This window comes from Peromyscus eremicus, chromosome 3 (genome assembly GCF_949786415.1).
Source record: "Peromyscus eremicus chromosome 3, PerEre_H2_v1, whole genome shotgun sequence".
Classification (NCBI taxonomy): Eukaryota; Metazoa; Chordata; class Mammalia; order Rodentia; family Cricetidae; genus Peromyscus; species Peromyscus eremicus.
Window position 1 is genome coordinate 3,096,654 of NC_081418.1, and position 14,627 is coordinate 3,111,280.

The 14,627-nt window shown below is 44.7% G+C and overlaps 1 protein-coding gene across 1 annotated transcript in view; it reads left to right on the forward strand.

The window, feature by feature from the left end:
* The first annotated feature begins 5,035 nt into the window (after nucleotides 1–5,035).
* Ptpn12 (protein tyrosine phosphatase non-receptor type 12) overlaps nucleotides 5,036–14,627 on the forward strand; it is a 70,858-nt gene continuing 61,266 nt past the window's right edge. The window contains 1 exon segment of the mRNA XM_059257243.1: nucleotides 5,036–5,190. Within this exon segment, the coding sequence (XP_059113226.1) occupies nucleotides 5,092–5,190 (99 nt within the window). The 5' untranslated portion in view covers nucleotides 5,036–5,091.

Genomic DNA, 14,627 nt, shown 5'->3' on the forward strand with positions numbered 1-14,627 from the left:
AGAAGTCAGGTTGTCTGACACCTCCACACACTGCCACATGCCTGATTCATGTCTTTACTAGTCAGATTCTTCATCATCGTCATCCTCACCCCCACCTCTTGGCTTCTGATTGCCAAAATCTAATCCTACCTCATAGCAGCATGCATTCCTGCCCTCATTATTCTAATGACTTCTGTCTTGTTTTCCAAGTTCAGATTTCTATGAGAAGCAACTGGCTCAGCTCATCCTCCCACACCAAGTCACAGGTTACTGGCCAGTTTCTACGGATTGAAACTTGAGTGATAAAATAAGTGCCCAAACACTCAGGGCTGAGGATGAACAAGGCATTCAATTTCCCCTGAAAACTATGATATTGCCCATAGCTTCCCATCTGCCATAAACAAAAACAAAACAAACAAAAACCCACAGCAGAGCATGGGAGTGCATGCTGCGACCCCAGCGCTTGGGAGGTGGAGGCAGGAGGATCAGGAATTCACGACTGTCTTTGTCTGCATAGCAAATTTAAGGCCTGTTGGGGCTATATGAGACCTTGTCTCAAAAAAACCAATTTCCCCAAAACAAGCCCTGCTTCCTTTATTCTTTATTTACTTGTTTCATAAAAGATCCTGACCTTCTTCCTACCACTTGAAATAACACTTAATTTTGTTGGAAAACCCATACATTTAAATAGCAAAATATTCAGAATACAAAAAGATACACAGTCTTGGGCATAGTGTTGCACACTTACAGTCTCAGTATTTGGGAGGCAGAGGCAGAGGACTATAAATTTGAGGCCAGTCTGTCTACATAGCAAGTTTGAGGCCAGCTTTGGCTACATGGTGAGACCTTGTCTCAGAAACCAAATACTAAAAATAAATAAAGGTGCAGGGCTAGAGAGATGACTCATCAGGTAGGAACACCTGTGGCTCTTCCAGGGGACTGAGTTCAACTTTCAGCACCCACAGCAAGCAACTGACAATCACCTCTAACTCCTGCTCCAGGGAATCTGACACCCTCTAAGGGCACCTGTACACATATCATGTACACACACACACACACCACACAAAAAATCCCTTTTAAAAATAAAAAGAAAATAATCTCATATTCTCAAGGCCCTTCTAGAGGCAGCCACAGCCAATAGATTTCAAAGTATTCTTCAGAAAAAATGATATGGATGTACAAACATTTCATACACATTAAATTTTAAACAAATGCATAAATAGTACATCCAAAATTGGCCTTGCTTTTCTGAAAACAAATAGATATTTGGGAACATCCCATGTCAAAATACAAAAATTGTTTTTATTTTAAAAAGTAACTTCATAGAAATTCACTGTGGTTTCTGTCTTTCTTTGTTGTGTGTAATGCTAAGGTAGAACCCAGGGTCCCAGCCCTAACCACTCTCACTTTCTGTCCAGTCCTCCTCTTCATGCCTGCGCCAGTTCCCCAGCTCCGGGTTCTGCAGCCTCTCCTCTCCATCTGTCTTTGTATTTCACCTTCTGTGTCAGCTTCTGTTGCTTCACGGGCTGCCTCCTGGTAGCTCTCATTTCATTTCCCTCTATTAATTCATAACTTACTTTTAAAGTGCCAGGTTAATATTATTATTTATTTCATTTTTCTTCTAGCATCATAAACTTTGGTGGCTCCCAGTGTCCACAGTGTCGAGTGTGACTCCCGCACTAAGGTTTATCTCTCTAGAGACCAGTCTGCTTTGGAGCTTCACACCCATACAGAGTCTGTTTTAAACTTCCACTCTGCTGCTTTCAACCTTTCCCTTCACTGCTTCTCTGGCTTGAGTGTTCTCTTTCCTGTTCAAACTCCCTTGCCCTTCACAGTCTGCTTTGAGACTACTCATTCTCTCACAGCTTGCTCTCCATGCTCTTCCCACAACTGTCAATCACCTGTTTTTAACCTCTCATTTGGCATTTTCTAACTTAATGTTTTTCTGTCTTCTGAAGCTATATACTTCTTAGGAAAGGGAGCCCTCCTGAAACCTGTTTTCATCACACACACATGTAGTGGGTAGCCATTCCAGCTTTGATCTGGAAGTTCCAACCCCCATTGAGGCTTCGGCAACTGTCACGCCTACAAGGCAGGGCCAAGGGAGGACCCTGGAGACCCGAGATCCGGATGGGCCAGGTCACGCTCTGTTCTGGGACCCTGGACAGTGGAGGTTGACTGAGCAGAGCTCCAGAGAACACCGCTGGACTAAGATATACCTTCCCCAAACCCCGCAACCTACCTATCCCTTCATTTGTAAGTTATCCACTAAATAAATCTTCCTTTTAACTACGTGGAGTGGCCTTAATAATTTCACCAATACACACACACACACACACACACACACACACACACACAGAGTGAGAGAGAGAGAGAGAGAGAGAGAGAGAGAGAGAGAGAGAGAGAGAGAGAGAGGTTGAAACAAGATCCAAATATATTTAGAATTCTGGATTTTTTATACATTTATTTATTTGTGTGTGGCAGGGGTGAGTGTGTGGAGGTCGCCTTGAGGAAGCGAAGCTTCTCTTCTTCCTGGGAACAACAGGCCATCAGGCTTGCTAGAAAGCATCTTGAGACACTGAGCCATTTGACGGTCTCCCAAATACATTTAGAAGAGGGAACCCTGGGAGGAGGAAGGGCACACAGAGGCAGGACAAGAAAGGCCCCGGGAGCACGAGCATGAGCAAAGAATATGGCATGCATGTGTGAGGCTATCGTAATGAAACTCATTATTTTGTACAATTTCTAATCATAAGGAAAGTTAAAAAGAAGTAGCCAGCTAATCATCAAGGAAAGCTAGGCTTTTCCAAAGAGTGGGACCCTTCAGAGACACTTGGATGTTCATTAACCTGTGGACAATGCCAAAAGCAGCGGCTGTGGACTCAAGAAACCCTCCAGCACTGCAGGGCTTTCTCATGGAAAAGAGAAACCCTGCTCCAGCCCAAACCACTCAGCCTGTTACCATCAGACGGCCAGCAGCTCTTACAAAGCATGTCCATATCGTGTTCACCGATCACCAGCTGGTTCTTACATTCTTTGGACATATCACAAGTGTGGGTGGTCACAGTGACCCAAGCCTGGACTCCCAGCACCTGTCATGGGTTCATGGCCAGCCTGGGTTGCAGAGTGAGACCCTGCCTCAGGGAAACCAAAATATAAAAATAAACAAATAAAAGCGAAGGTGTTTCTGGCCATCTACCTATTTTACCACCTTCAAGCCTGAATTCTTTTGCTTACATTCAGTGAAATTTAGCCTTGTAGTGGGTTAAATTACACCTTTTTTCAAAAGTTTACTTTAGAAATGAAAATATTCCTTGAAGTGATTCTGTTTTATGAAACAGGACCTCATCGGGGGCCCTGGCTGGCCTCAGACTCAGTATCTTCCTACTTTACCCTCCTGACTGGGGGTATTGCAAGCCTGCCTTACCACACCTGGCTCCTGAATGTTTAACTATAGAGCAGAACTGTATCTCTTGACAGGCAGTCGGCAATCACCTGTAATCCTAGCACGTGAAAGGCTGAGGTAGGAGGCTGGTGAGGGCTAGGCCAGCTTGGGTTACGTACTGAGACTGTTTTAAGTCAAACCAAAACAAAACTCTCTTTACGGCTACACACATACATAAAAAGTATAGCCGGGTGGTGGTGATGCACGCCTTTAATCCCAGCACTCGGGAAGCAGAGAACTCTGTGAGTTCGAGGACAGTCTGTTCCAGAGCAGGCTCCAAAACTACAGAAAAAACTTTGTCTCGAAAAACCAATATATATATCTTTCTCTCTCTTTTACAGAGAGAGAGAGAGAGAGAGAGAGAGAGAGAGAGAGAGAGAGAGAGAGAGAATATTGCTACTTAACCAAATTTCCTGGCACCTGCTCTGTGAAAACACGTTTGTGTGTGTACGTGACCAGTCAGTCCATGGATCAAATCCCTCAGTTGTGGGACAGTACCACCACAAACTCCTGTCCCTTCGAGAGGCAGTGTCTGTTGCTAGAGTCAAAGCAAAGACTCTACACGAATATGCTGGGGGTGGCGGTGGACTTTGGGCAAATCACTTTATTTATGAGAGGACAGATTACATCAGCATATTCTCTGGTAAGAGTTACAGATTCTGCTCTACGAAGGAAGGTCTCCCACTCCACGCTGAAACTGTGCGAATTTAAAAGGTAGGAAGATCTATTGTCTTCCACTTGGCAAACAGCGTCCTACCCTACGTGTGATGTGAAGGACGCACTCTGAGTTCCAAGCTTTCACTCACTGGGGTGAAAATGGATTTGCAAAGAGTAAGCCCTTTCACTCAAGGAAACGGCTGGCTTCTCCTAGCCAAAGTGCCAAAGCCTGGGGTGCCCTTCACCAAGCCACGAGTAAGGAGAGCACCTAGGGCAGTGAAGGTGGATGCGGCTCTACTACAGTTCCCAGCATCCCTCTGTCCACCGGCTCCGGGCCTCGCAGCCCGCGGTGGCGCCGAGGCCCTCTGGGAACCCGCTTTTCCTCCCCGCCAGGCGGGGGACCGCAAGTCCCGTCTGCAGTGGACTCTCTGACCCACTGGGCTCGCCCCGCTTCCACGCGCGGGCCGGGGCCGAAGCCAACCTCACGGCGCAGAGCGGCGGGCGCCCAGGCAGGGACACGCCCCGGAAGCGGCGTCCGGCCACTCAGCGCGCGCGGGGGCGGGCCCTGGCCGGCGAGCGGGGGCGGCCGGTCCGTCGCTCTCGGGGCGGGGCCGCCGCACGGGCCCGCGCGTCTGGGTGGCGGCGGGGGCGCGCCCGTGGGGAGAGGCGGCTGCGGCTGCTGGCGGGGGGTGGGGGGAGGAAGGACCGGGAAGGGGGCAGGGCGGCGGCGAGCCTGCTCCGGAGGCGGCGGCGGCGGCGTCTGGGACTGGGGAGGGCGGGGAAGGAGGATGGGGCAGGCTGGGGGCTGGGGCCGGCGCTAGCCCGCGGCTCGCCTCGCAGTGAGGGAAGCCGCGCCGCTCTCAAGTTGCGCGGGGAGCCGGCCGGTGCCGCCGCAGCCGCAGCCGCCTCGCGCGGCGGGGAGGGAGGGCGGGCGGGCGGGCCGGAGCGAGCTGGGGAAGACGGAGCGGGCGCTGCGGCGCGCGGGCGGCCGGCGGGGGGGACGCGGGAGGATGGAGCAAGTGGAGATCCTGAGGAGGTTCATCCAGAGGGTCCAGGCCATGAAGAGTCCGGACCACAATGGGGAGGACAACTTCGCCCGGGACTTCATGGTGAGTGTCCGCCCTCGCCGTCGCCTCGTGTCGCCGGCCCCCGCGCTGCCCTGGCCTCTCCGGGCCGGCCGGGGCTGCCAGCGCTTTGTGTGCGGTGCGGGGACGGGCGCGGGGCGCGCGCCCAGCCGCGAGCGCCGCCGGCGAGCTTGCGGGAGGCGAGGTGGCCCCCGCCCCTCAGCCTCCTCTTTCCGCGGGGCTGCGCGGCCCGTGCTGCGCTCGCCCGCCCGCCGGCCCGGGAGCCAGCGAGCGAGCGAAGGGAGCGGCCTCGGCCCGCTCCGGCCCCGCCGCCCGGCCGGCCCCGCCGCCGCCCGCGACTACCTATTGTCTCCCCGGGCGGGCGGCGGCGACTGGGGTGCGGGCTCGCCTTCCTTCCCACGCCCGCCTTCCCCGCCTGCCCCTCCGGGGAGGGTCGAGGCAAGCTGTCGGGCTGCGGCCGGCAGAGCGGCTGGCGGAGAGCGACGGGGGTGTTAGCCTTAACTCGCAGAGCCGCTTCCTGATGCCGGCCTCGGTCCGAGTTCACGGTTATGACCACCGCTGGCCAAAGGGTTGTCCGTAAGGAATCTCATGCTTTACCTGATCGCCACTTGTCCCGTCCGGTTTCTTTCCTGAGACCTAGGTTTAAGGTGGTCGTGGGGCCAGTGTGACTTGGGGGGGGGTGTTCTGCGTGGATGGGGGTTATCCTGGAGGAAGCTCACTCCGGACTCCAGGGGATATTGCCGAAGCCGGAGGGGATGTGACTATCACTTCCTATCCGGGGTGGGGGTGGGGAACTTGGGAACAATGGTCCCGGTGGGGTGGAGGCGACTCTGCGGGCTGAAGCCCTGAACTGGGAGATAACCTTCCCGTCCCCCCTTTTCCGCCAGCTCCCCCCCTTTCCGCACTCTGCTTGTGTAGGCTGGCTTGAGTGGAGGTGAGGGTTAAAAGTCTAGTAGGTGAAATTGCTCTAGGTACGTAATTGGCGGGGGGTGTCAGTTCCGCAAGCGTGAGACCAGAAGCCGACTTCCTACATTACCCCCTCCCCGCCGCTCCTTTTATTTTTCTACTGGACAATGTTCCCTCTAGGGTTGTTTCCCGGCTTAGGAGGTGGTGGTTGCGGCTGCTGCTCCTACGGATGTTGCGCAAGACTGGGGCGTTGGAAACCCTGGAGGTCTGGGGAATGGAAAAGGAAATGGGACTTGGGAAGTCCTTCGCTCCTTAGCGGGGGTTGGGAAACGAGCTAGGGAAAATTTTGCTCCTGGACAAGGTGCACTTCTAAGAATAATCTGTTAAATCTGAAGTTTGGTTACGAAAAGCCATACAGTTGAGGTCTATAAAAATGAGTGGGCGCAATACATTGGCAAGTTTTTATTTCAAAGTGCAGATGAAGTGACTTAGTACAGAAGTAGGTTTTCATATTTTAAAGAGATTTCTGTCTAGTAAGACTTTAGAAGTGTTAAAGTTGGCACAGTATTGATAGTATTGTGGAGCTTTGTGATTTCCACCTCTCAGATTTATAACAATAGAAAGTAAGAGCAAGATTTTGTTTAATATATGGTAAAGACTGAAAAATGTAGATCGAATAATCCAATTATCCTTTATTTTAAACATTTTCTGGTGTTTAGATAGTGTTTTGGAAAGAGGACTTTTGATCTCTGAAGGTTAAAGTGTAATTTCTCCTTCCTACCACCAAGAATTTTGATTGTGTTAGTATCTTTTGAATGATGTCATTTACAGAATTGGATAGAGTCCTCTTTTTATTACTCTGTAGGAAATGTAGAAGAAAACAGTTTATTTAGGATGTTTAAAACTACTGACTTTCAGCCTTTCTTGGTTATGGAAGGGGCCATGTGGTCCCTGGCTGTCAGTGGTTTGCATGCTTGTCATCCTGCTGTCTGGACATATTCTGTCAAGGAGCTTTGTTTGGTAATGCAGGCCGTTGAGACAGGTGCCCAGTCCCTGAACTTTTTGGACGGGATAGAGCCTTGAGGTTCTTGCTTTGGAGATGTGTCGAGGATTCCTATTGGAGATGTCATTTCACAAGGACCAAATCTGTTGCCATTCTTCCATAATACCAAAGTATAGCTAGGTAATTCTACATTAGAGATTTGATGACTAAAGCTATTCTTTTATAGTGCTTGCTTTTTTTATTTCCTGACTTGATAAGCAACAGCTATAATTAAGACTGTTGGCAGTTGACTTTGTTTTTTTTTTCCCCCCTTGACTAGAAGGCTGGAAAGGAACTATCCTCTGTCATGGAAAGAGAATTAAAGATGATCTGATAAATTCTAACTTGTTTTTCTTAAATTCTGATGTGGATTAAAAACTCTATTTTAAAATCTTAACATTGTAGAACTGAGTCTTAAAAAGGTACTATCACTATTACAAATGTTTCATTATAAAGTAATACAGTTTCAAAATTGGAAATTATAGATTACTAATTATTAACAGTAGTAACCAATAATGGTAAAGCTCATATTTGGGAAAGTGGATTGGTCATTCATAATGTCCTATTCCAAGCATTGTAATTTCCATTATGTTTATGTTTGTAATGAGTCTGTGTCACAATAAATACACATTCCTTTGTAAATAGTTGAGGGGGGGTTGTTTTCTGAAGGGCAGGGGAGCTGAACTCACTCTGTGACCCAGGCTGTCCTTGAACTCTGCCTCAGCCTCCCCAGTACTGAGAGTAAAGCTATGAGCCTGCCATACCTGTGTCATAGTCTTGTCTTTTGGAGTTTTTTAAACTTAGATTTTGGTGTCTTTTATTAATTACAGCTACTTTCTAGGAATAACTTAAGAGGCTGTGTCACAATGTGACTATTACAGTTTAATCATTTGCTTATAGTTGAATATTTAGTCTATTGTATTTTTATTAAATACTTTGATGAACATGAATAAAGCCTCTACATTGTTTATTGCTTAATAATCTCTTTACAGGAAGTACTAGATCAGAGGGTACAATATATATGTTTATTTATCTATATATATGTTTACAACTTTAAATGTTACGTTATACAACTGTCAGTAATGTACATCTTTTGTAATTATCTTGATTTTATTTAATGGTTTAGAAATTGTATCATTTCTTTTTGTTGTTTTTGAGTCTATATCTCATATAGCCTGGACTAGCCTTGACCTTGAACATACATAAGGCTGACTTTGAAATCTGCATTCTCTATCCTCTACTGCTCAAGTGCCACAAGTATTTGCCACCATATCTGGCATGAATTTCTTGATTACTATTGATAGAAAAATGTCTACCTCAACAGGCATATAGTGGTCCCAGCAGTCAGGGGCTTAGGTAGGGAGGTGGTGAGTTTCAGACAAGCCTAGTTTATATGAGGATGAGACCTTATTAAAGATGGACAGGAGAGAAGGAATTAACTGTAGTTTTGTTTTTCTCGGCCTTGGCCTGAGGTGCCCATTCTCTCAAAAGGAGAAACAGGCACCAAGATTGTACAACCTATGCCAGGCGCATTATTCCTGACATGCTAATTTTGTTAACAGAATAAATAACTAATTTGTGACAGGTCTGGAACTTGATCTTTACTCTTAACTTTCAGACTAAGATGGTAGTACTCATTGGTATTGGACAGGCTTTTTAAATTTTTATTTATTTATATGTATGGGTATTTTGCCTGTGTGTATATCTGTACCACATGCGTACCTGATGCCCAAAAGAGCCCCAAAGAGGATGTCGATCCCCTGGGATTATAGTTACAGACAATTGTGAGTTGTCTTATGGGTGCAGTAGAACAGCCAGTGCCCTTAATGTTGTCTGAGACATTTCTCCAGCCCCTAGAGTTAGGTTTTACTCCATACCTATCCCTTGAAGTTGACTGACAAAGAGGCACCCTTGAACCATGTATTGAGGACCAGAGAGCCAGTATATAATGCAGACAGAAGGTGACGCCTAAAACAGGTAGGGTTTGGACTGTGAGGAGTGGGTGGTGATTCCTCCTTTTCTTCTGCCACTTAGTGAAGGAATCTTACTATACTTAATACTTATATTTTCTGTAGGGTCATAATGGTAACTGTACACTTGCTGGCATGTTCAACCTTTTGATATTGCAACACTAAGTTGTCATCTACAAATTTACATAGGAAAACCATGCAATTGAGTTAACAAAACAAAACATGCTCCAGAAGAATCTTACTGTGTTAAATGAGTTTATAATTTGGTGTTGGGCCACATTCCTCCTTATCCTGGGGTGTATGTGGAAAGCTGCAGGTTGGAAATACCTTTTAGGGTCACAGGGAAAGTGAGATTATTGAGAACAACAAATGTACTAGCTTAACATTCCTGTGGTCTTCCCTTCCCTTTCCCCACACCCACCTTCCCAGCCTGCTCTATAAGATTACTGTAAGCCTTATCTTATTCAGATATGTTCTGTTAGAGAACCTGAAAGTCTCTGGAGGGCCATAGAATTTTTTTTTTTTTTTTTTTTGTTTTTTTTTTTTTTTTTTTTTGTTTTTTCAAGACAGGGTTTCTCTGTGTAGCTTTGCGCCTTTCCTGGATCTCACTCTGTAGACCAGGTTGGCCTCGAACTCACAGAGATCCGCCTGTCTCTGCCTCCCGAGTGCTGGGATTAAAGGCGTGCGCCACCACCGCCCGGCCCATAGAATGTTTTAAGAAAGGTAGTTACTTGGCAGAAAGGACTTGATCTGAATTAAGTCAAGGAAAATAGAGCATATATAACAGATTTGATGAGGATTAACAAGCCTTAAGCCTAGTGTGGTGATATGCACTTGTGGTCTCAGCACTCAGAAGGCGGAGGATCCTGAGTTCAAAGCAAGCTTGGGGCTAAATACTAGGCTGGGGGTGGAGGAAGAAGAGAGAGATGTCTCTGATTTACTAGGTATGAACATAGTATTATGTACAATCAAGTTAGAAGGTACAGTGGATAAAGGAATATGAGAAGAAATGAGTAGAGCTGATCCAACAAGATCGCAGGAGAGTTTCAGAGAAGATGAATTTAGTGTGGGACATGTTGAATGCCTGTGAAGTGTCCAGTACAAATATGGAGCTCACTGTTACAGGGTGGATTTAAGGAGGTAGGAGTCATAGGAGTTTGAGGAGGTAGTTGAAAGCTTATTGAGTGAATAACCTGATTCAGACAGGCATAGTGACAGCTTTACTTTGAATAGCATAGGTCTTGAAAAGCAGCTAGAGGGAAATGTTTGTGATTGTTGCTGGGAAGGTGTGGTCAGAGGGGAGGGACAGGAACCAGGATGTCAGAAATGCCTGGGAGGGACTTGAGAAAGGAGTTGTTACTAGAGTCAAATAATAGTGCTAGAAGGACTGGTAGGGTAAGATTGGGAAAGCACCCATTCCATTCGGCAAGTGGAAATTTTGCTCTCTAGAAAAAGCAGTTTGGGATTAGATTATGGGAGAGCAACATTACAATGGTTTAAAGAGAAAATAGATGAAATATAGGTATAGTTCTCTTCCACTTATTTTAACATTTTGAAACTAGACAGTAGAATCTGCAAAAAGATCCAAGTTTTGAGAGAGAATGTTTTTCTATTATTTATTATCTATGCATTTATTTTAAGTATAATTAAGTAAAACCCTGAAATTTTCAGATTTGGTGCTTGTATTTGAAATGTTAGAAAACAGGGAGGAATGACTAAAGGTCTACAAAGATCTTATGCTTCAGACAGTAGGTAAATTTGAAATATTTGTTCAATATTGTGGCCTATAGGATTGTTTAAAGATAATAATAGCTTTATAGAGATATAATTGTCTACCATTGAGTTTATTCAAAGTGCACAGTTCACTAGTTTTTAGTATAGCCACAGAGTTGGACCGTCATCACCACAGTCAATTGCAGAACATTTTCATCACCCCATGTTTGTTTGGGATCACCTTTCTGTCTCTGGAGATTTGCCTGACCTGGACAGTCTATTTAAATGGGATTGGAATATTTGTTTTATGACTGTCTTCCCATAATGTTTTGTTTCGTTCTCTTTGTTGTTGCGGTGTTCCTGGTTTTTTTTTTTTGGTTTCTATGAGTTAGGGTATTGCTGTATTCTTGTTGGCCAGGTGCATGGCTTGCCTCAGTCTTCCCAGTGCTGGGATTAGAGGCCAGTGCCACCACACTGGGCTGACAAGTTTTCAAGATTCATTCATGTTGCATTGTGGGTTAAGAGTACATTTTTTTTTTTAATGACTGAATTATAATCTATTATGTGGAGAGCATGTTTTATTATTCATCTATTGACTGGTATTTGAATTGTTTCCCCCTTTTTGGCCACTGTGGGTAATAATGCTGCTGTGAATGTTTGTGTGTAACTTTGTGTGGCTGTATGTTTTCAATTCTCTTAGATACACATCTAAAAATGGAATTAGTGGAATTGTTCAGCTGGTTGAGTTTCTTCTAAAACTGTACATTTAATATCCCACATAATGGAATATATGTGGTTCCCAGTTTTGCTATATCCCCATGTCTGTCTTTCTGATTATTGTTATGTTTGCAGGTGTGAAATAGTATCTTGGGTTAGCTTTCTAGCTTTCAGGATTTCGTATATGTAACTAGTTTTTGAAAGCCAGTGATAGGAAATATTTTAACATCCTTAAAATTGAGCTAATCTTAATGCTTAGTGTCAATAATTTAGTTATTGCTTTCTTGCCTGTACTCTATGTGTTCAGCAGACATACTTAAATTTTAAATTTCAAAAGTAACAGCAGACCTTTTAATTTTCCAAATAGATCTTTGAACAGTGCACTAAAAATTTACTTAATGTGTTAGTTAATTTCCTATTGTGATTTCTGTATTTATTTTTAGAATATTGTTCATTTTTTTCAATATTTGAGTTTAGAAGAGGTTTTGAAAGGATGAAATAGATATTAACATTCAGATAATTTAATTTTTCATACATTAAACATGTTTATGTTTCTATACCACTCATTTCATTAAACTCATTTATGTTTCTGACTAACCTCATCTGGAAATCTTTTAGACTAGAGGCCGGCACTTAATTCTTGAGTTGTCCTTGTGCCTTGACTGTAGTGTAAGCACTGCTGTCCCTGTGCCTTGACTGTAGTGTAAGCACTGCTGTCCATTGCACGAGTAGCCATTGTAGTCAGGATCACTGTTATGAAGACAGAGTAGTCCATAGTAGTCTTGGACTGCTGTAAGAGCTGTTTCTCCCCTCTCCTGTGCACGGCTGTGTCACACAGGTGTAGTAGTACTTTTAGCAGTCACTGGGAAAGAAAACCGGTAATAAATGATTAGAATGGTCAGTGAGATGGCCCTGTGGGTAAAGGCCTTTACTGCTAGCCTCAGGGTCTGTGTTCAGTCCCTTGAACCCACACGATGGAAGGAGAGAACTGACTGCCCAGGTTACCCTCTGATCTTCACTTGAGCACTGTGGCATGCACACACATACATATGTGGAGAGGTGTGTAGCTAGAGTTTTCCTGTCTGGCCCACAGTCAGGACAAATCTTTGTTACTCACCAGTCCCACAGCCGCTCAGACCTAACCAAGTAAACACAGAGACTTACATTGCTTACAAACTGTATGGCCGTGGCAGGCTTCTTGCTAACTTTTCTTACAGCTTAAATTAATCCATTTCTATTAATCTATACTTTGCCACGTGGCTCGTGGTTTACCGGCATCTTCACATGCTGTTTGTCATCATGGCGGCTGGCAGTGTCTCTCAGCCTTCCACTTCCCAGCTTTATTCTCCTCCTTGTCCCGCCTGCCTGGCACTGGCCAATCAGTGATTTATTTATTGACCAATCAGCAACACATTTGCCATACAGACCATCCCACAACAGAGGTGACTCATGCTGCTCTTACAGATGACCCAAGTTCAGTTCCTAGCACCCACATCTGGTGGCTCACAACTGCCTATGATAACTTCAGTTCCAAAGGGTCCTCACAGGCACCACATGTGTACACACTGACTGACATACACATAAAATAGATAAGTCAATTTTTTCTAGTTTAAAAAAAGCTAGACTGAAGTAAAACCTGTAAAAATTTTAAAAGTATGGTTTTTGTTATTTGCTGCTGCTTCTGCAAAAATCTGAAAATACTGTCCTCTGTTTCTGTGAGTGCTGCTTTGTGCGCTTAGATATTCAGGGTTCATCTAGGTGGGGTATAAATCATGTACTTTTAAGGGTATTGTGTTAGAATGTTAATTTTAATAAAATACCCCATATTAAACTTGTTTTAAATTTAATTAATGAAATCTAGGTAACCATATCACTGTGATCTTGTGTGAACTGGTAGATGTTTGGGGAGTAATTACAAAGTAGTACTTGCTGTCTCCTTGCCTCCAGTTTCTTGTGTCATTCAGTCCATTCCATAGATCATATTCACTATCCTAAAATACTTTGAAGTGTTGGTATCTTTAGACTAAAGGGAACCATACTAGTAAAATCAGAAGACATACATTTAACCTCTTCTTTCTCAGTTGTATAGTTTCTTTTAATCTATATAAGACACACTGGAAGCATGATTCATTTTTATTTCCTCTCTGCACCCTCAGTTTCTCATTTCTCCCCCCCTCCCCTTCTTTCCTCTCCTCCTCCCCCTTCCCCTCTTCCTCTTTCTTTCCTCTCTTTGCTTTCCCCTCTCTCCTCTTCCTCTCCAGGGACGGAAGCAAAGTCCTTCAAGGTCAATACTCTACTGTACTACGAGCATTGTCTCCAAAACACTATTTCCTAGTTTAGAGGCCTGTATGAAAAACCCTGTGTTGCTTGACCCGACATTACAAAGCATATCTGTGGTGTACTGTTGGACATACTTCTTATCTTCTTAGAAATCATAAGTTTGCCTTTTACAGACTCAACTTTGAAGATAAAAATTAAAAATTTTTAGGCTGGGTGTGGTGTCACACACCTTTAATCCCAGCACTTGGGAGGCAGAGGCAGAAGGATCTCTTGAGTTCCAGAACAGCCTGATCTATATAGGGAGCTCCAGGATAGCCAGAACTACATAGAGAGACCTCGTCTCATATAAATAATAAATAAATAAATAATTTTGTTTGCTTCTAGCCTAAACTGGCCTCAAACTTGCAGTAGCCCTACCTCAGCCTCTTCTATGCTAGAATTAGAAACTTTCACTGCCACACCCTATTAAAAATTTAGATTGATTTCACTATTTACCTGAAGTGTATAAGCAAACATGTACTTAATTCCCCACTTTTCCGTAATTAATATATTAGTGTAGTTGATCTGAAAGCACTTGTTTTCCACTGTAAAATTGGATTTTTAAAACTATAGAAAAAAGCCCTTTTGCCAGGCGGTGGTGGCATGCCTTTAATCCCAGCACTTGGGAGGTAGGTGGATCTCTGAGTTTGAGGCCAGCCTGGTCTACAGAGCTAGTTCCAGGACAGCCAGGACTACACAAAGAAACCCTGTCTCGAAAAACCAAAAAGCAGAAAGAAAACAGGTTTTGATTAGGTTTGAATTTAAGGTGCTAAGGATATGAAATTGTTGTGAAC